Raw genomic sequence first — 5,249 nt, 5'->3', positions numbered from 1 at the left:
GGGGCATGAGAAGAGGACAGATCTTCTTCATCAGTCCCTCACCTCCCAGTGCTAGCAGAAGAAAGGGTAGTAAAGTGTCCTAACTCTGTGCATTTCAGAGAGACTTGGTAAGAAGTTTTTCATGAAGACCATTTACCACTTAACAAGGTGCCTTTCACAAGAAGGTGGAAACCAGTGTAACTATTGTTCTTTGTGTGGTTTTTCCATAGAATGCTTCCAACTCCCTCAAAAATCCACTTTTAAAATAAATACCAGAATTCTTTTGGAGACACAAAGCGTTAGCAAAACCAAGGGTACAGAAAGCAAGCAAAAAGAATCGAAGGCTCTGGTACTGATCTTTTAACTACAATAAATCAGTCAAAGATTCTTTCAGTTCTTGAAATAGGCTGCCGGATAAAATGCTTTCAAAACATAAGCTATACTGCTTATACACTCTGAGTACTTAAGGGATATTATGCTTTCTTTGGCACATAGAAATGATATAGAACACCAAAGCCAAACCAATGCCTCGATTTTGCCCCTCTTCAGCCCCTGCGTCTTAGTTGTTCTTCAAAAAGGCAATGGCCTCTTTCCTATTCCAACTGCCTGATTTCCCCATCTCCGTACAGAGACAGAACTACTCCAAGATGGAAAGCAAGCAAAAAAACAGTCACGCTACCTCAGCATACACAATCACTATGCCAGTGATGAAGCCTTCAATCACAGGTAAGCAATGGGAGGTCACTGGTCCACCTCGCATGTCCTGAGAAGGTTGGGGCAGCCAGGCAGAGTGCTAGGGCTGTGCTGTGGCACTGGAGCAGCACTCACACACGTCTGCACACCCACCAACTGCAGCAGGACTCCAGTGTGTCATACACAGAGTGCACCTTGGCAAAGTCAGATGTCCTTCACGATCGGTGCCTACGCAACCACAAAACTCACCTAACTTTAAACATCCAGGTTGGAAAACCCTGTTCCATGCAGAGCATTTATCTGCTTATTTTCCTGTTCAACGATTCCCAAGTATCTCTCTTAACAAAAAGCCTACCACTGTTGATGAAAATATGGCATCCAGGTTAGTAACTGGAGCTAGTCAACCGAATGTGAAATGCTACTGCTGTATAAAATTCTGTAATCAGCAGATGACTTCTCAGTTTTATTATCCACATAAACAGATGTCCACACACACAAAGAACATACATCAGCATCCCATGCCTTTGTAAGAGTTCTTCTGGGGATGTAATTTTGTACACCATTTTCTTGCATAAGATATAGCCAAATCCAATAATACTCCTAATAAAAAATACTTGCTTTCCTGAGACTATGAGGTTTGGCCTCTCCGTCATCCAGACTCGAACTGCAAGTATTTTTAACTACCTTGAAACCAGCAAGCATTTACGAAGCTACAGAACCTGCCACTGAAATAACTTGGAGGAAAATACCTATATGTAAACCACAACCATGAAACACAGTCCTGCAAGCAGAAAAATGTAATAATTACCACAAACAGTTCAAGTTGAACTTTTACAAGATTAAAAGCACTAGCAAGTGCTAAGTCAGTAGACCGCTTCAAAATTTGGCTCAGGTGCATGACACTTGGGCTGGATTTTCATTACAAGGACAGCGGCTATCAGGATTAAATGCATATGCTCCACTACCAAACAAACTCCCAAAACTACTTTGGATTCAGGGGAGTATTCTGCAACAAGAATACTTTTTTCTTCTGTGTAAGACCATATATGCAGTCAGCACTGGAAGACATTAAGGAAATGATTAGAATCTATGTATGCCTAATTCTGAGTCCACAATAAAAGTACAAAAATATCAGACATACTTACAAGCTTACTCAATGAATCATTTTCAATACACACACAAAAAAAAAAAAAAAAAAAAAAAAAGATAAACCAAACATTTTATTATACTTCAAAAGCCTAATACTCAAACTCATCTGGCACTGGACTACACCACTACACCATTTACAGCATTTCATGTATGCTGGCAATTATACCAGAAAATATGGCTTAAATTATTTGTGATGACAGACTCAGGCTCTGTAAGAATACACAACTTTCTGTTCATCATGCTCACAATAATGATCCTGTGGTACTTTTTAATTATTCTTGCAGAACTTTGGCAACTTTTCAAAAAATGTAATCTCAACTTTGTTAATGGACTCGCAGGCTCTCTTTACCTAAATACTGTTCATACAAGAAGCACTTTTCAAAATGGGCTGCTCATCAATTCAGTTCTGTGTCGCTTAATAAGGATGAGATCTTTCTGTATATTTGCTGGAGTTTCATACTAGGAAAACTAAACATGGTATCTGAGGTAAACTGAATCAATATGGAATTCTTAGACAACGTTTTCACAAAACCTCTCTTTACTTTGCCTTTAATCACTATCAACAGCATCAGCATTCCATTCTTAAACTGAATTAATTAGTCTCACACTGGTTTGTTAATTCTGAATAAACACAATAAGGAGGTAAGCTGAAGCAGACTGGCCGCGTTTAGGGGCTGAGGAATGACGGAATATTTTGCCTTCCCACTTCAAACTGTTATCTCACTGCACACACTCCCACTTACTTCTATTCTATGTGTATAAAACCAGACCATCCCTCTCTGAATCTGCCTATCTCTGGAGGCAGATAAATCACTGTGAAGCTGCTCCTACAGCACTGTTAGCTGACCCCAAAGTGCTGATAACCAAACTGAATTTTGCCTTCACCCCAGATCTTGACAAAGTGATTTCAGAAGCGCTCCCTTCCCTCTGGGTCTCCTGCACCAAACCCACCAGGCATTTGCCTGCTTTTCTGTAGCGCTCATGTAACTTAGGAGGCACTCTGCTTAAAACAAAGGGGAAATGTGCCTGTACGCTGCTCCTTCTCATAGCTTTAACTCAGGCATAAACATGGCACGTCCACATAGATGCTTTCATTGCGAGAGGGCAGTGAACGTTTTAAGAGAAAAATAAATGTTTGTTTTCAAACGGGAAGGTTTCACAGCATCTTGCGATCAAGCCTTCGTGCGGTTATTTGGAAGCATAACAAAACTAAGTTTTCTCTACAGTCTGCTGATGTTTAACACTGGATTAAGAACAGATTTCATTAACACTGGTGAAATACCGTTAAACTTATTAAAATCCCTTCAAATCCACTCAGTGCACAACTCTGCCTTCCAGACAAGGGCTGGCCGTCCCTATCGCTGCCTACATGTGCAGCTCCGTGCACTCATCACACGCAGGACCACAAAGTTAAAAATCCTGAATGTAAGGTTACGTTTGAAGCATTTTATTTTTAGCTGCTACGCCAGCAACATGTGCAGATCATTTAGACAAACCTATTTCTTTCAACAACCCTGCTTCTGCCCAGTGGGATTTGCGAATATCATTTCATTTTTTTCCTCCAACAGTAACATTTCATTTTGCCTAAAGACTGCAGCAAAAAAAAGCTGCTTTCGAGAGACAAACAATTTCTGAGACTGGTGGTGCTGCTAGGTTTAACTTTTCATCTTATTTGCAACGAACTATTTTTTTCAAGAAGCAGACATAAGGAGAGGAAAACGTAGAGACGGGCACTTAAAACTGCAGATGCTCATCACTCCCAGGCACGACTGCTACTTTGGGTAAATGCTTTTTGTCTCGAGCTCTTTCCGCCAACCGTTCAGCGCTGCGGCGCTGAGAGCAGAAGGCAGCGCTGGAGCACGGGACAGACATGGGAGTGAGGAGTAAAGTCTCCACAGCTCTCATAGAATGAACTATTGCCTTTGCGCACTTGGATATTCTGCCCGAAACTTCCTCCACCTATTCTGAGGCCGCTCCGGAATACAGAGCAGGGGAGTTTTCTGCAGGCGACACAGATCTATTAAAAAACATGACCTGTGACAAAAATCAATGCGCTAATCTTAAACCAAACAGCGGTATCAGCGGCATAAAAAAGAGATAACCTAAGATAAAATAGCCCCAAATTTACTTAGACTGGCTTGACAGGTTTAAAAAAAAAAAAAGTCTGCTGGCACGTACTGCAAGAAGGCAAAAAACGTAATCCCCAGGTGACTTTTTACCCAAACACATGGATACCATTTGGAGCGGGGCTGCGATTTTCCGATGCTAAACTGGAGGGAAAACTCCAGAAAAATTGCACGAACCTCCCTTTCCCCGGAAGGTTGGCGCAGCGGCGCGCACAGCCCGCAGCAGCCGCCCCCTGGGCACGGGAACCTCGGCAAAGGGCGCGGGCTGAGCCCCGCTCCTCCCGACACCGCCGACACCGCGCTCCCCGACCGGGCACCAACCTGCCCCGACGGGCCGCGGGGCAGTGCACCGTCCTCAAGAGGGGCTGTGGCCGCCGGCGGGCCGGCTCCCCGGTCCCGGCCGGAGGCGGAGGAGCTCCGCGGGGCGCAGCCGCCCGGCGCCCGCGGCCCCAGAGCTGGAAGCGCCGAGCTGCCGGGACGGAGAAAAACGCCCCCCCGCACCCCTCCCTCCTTTCTTCCCCCCGCCGCCGCTCGCAGCCCCGGCCCTCCGGAAAAGAAAGTTTTCCGGCCCACCACGCGAACGGGGGCAGCTCCCGCAGTCGCCGGGCTGCGGGGCGATAGACTTGGGGCCGCTCCCCGCCGCCCGCTCCCCGTCCCCGCGTACCTGGGGTTGGTGCTGTTCCAGTAGACGGCGTAGCGGTCGGCCACCGCCTTGGCGCCGGGCTCCTGCCCGCGCACGCACACCCACAGCGCCGCGACCGCCAGCAGCAGCATCTCCACGTGCGGCATCGCGGGGAGACGAATGCGGAAAAATTGGGAAAAGGTTGGGGGGAACGGGGAGGGAGGAAAAAAGGCAGAAGTAAAAAATAAAAATAATTTTAAAAAAAGAGGATAGGAGGAACCGAGCCTTCTCCGGGTGCACGAGAGAGCGGGAGGGGATAACCGCGAGCAGTGGGCTCCGCGCCGTGCCGCAGCTAGCGAGGCTCTAGCGGCCGCAGCAGCCGGCGGGGAGGCGCGGCCGTGGCGCTCAGCGGGGCTCAACCCGGCAGCGGGCGGCGCGCATTCACCGGGCGTCCCGCGCGGAGTCCCCGGCACGGCATGCACCGGGCGCCGCGGGGTGGGGGCGGCGCAGAGCGGGGCGCGGAGCGAGGTCCTCCCGCGAGCTGAGGGGTCCCGGCGCGATCGAGCGGCCGGCGGCGGGGAGAGGGGCGAGAAGCTGCGGTACGTCTCAGCAGAAAGTTTATGCCTTCCTTCCCCGCTCGAATGCCAAACCAACAATGAGAGAAAAAAAAAAAAAAAAAA

General features: G+C 47.6%; 1 protein-coding gene across 1 annotated transcript in view; it reads right to left on the bottom strand.

Moving 5' to 3' along the window:
* EFNA5 (ephrin A5) overlaps nucleotides 1-4,933 on the bottom strand; it is a 204,705-nt gene extending 199,772 nt beyond the window's left edge. The window contains exon 1 of the mRNA XM_042864975.1: nucleotides 4,612-4,933. Coding sequence (XP_042720909.1) covers nucleotides 4,612-4,736 — 125 coding nt within the window. The 5' untranslated portion in view covers nucleotides 4,737-4,933. The remainder of the gene's footprint in view (nucleotides 1-4,611) is intronic.
* Nucleotides 4,934-5,249: the final 316 nt, after the last annotated feature.

The sequence above is a fragment of the Lagopus leucura genome, unplaced genomic scaffold, assembly GCF_019238085.1.
Source record: "Lagopus leucura isolate 7727_CA_CO unplaced genomic scaffold, USGS_WTPT01 Super-Scaffold_774, whole genome shotgun sequence".
Lineage (NCBI taxonomy): Eukaryota > Metazoa > Chordata > Aves > Galliformes > Phasianidae > Lagopus > Lagopus leucura.
The sequence above is the reverse complement of the archived record's forward strand: the minus strand, read 5'-3'. Positions and strand labels throughout refer to the sequence as shown.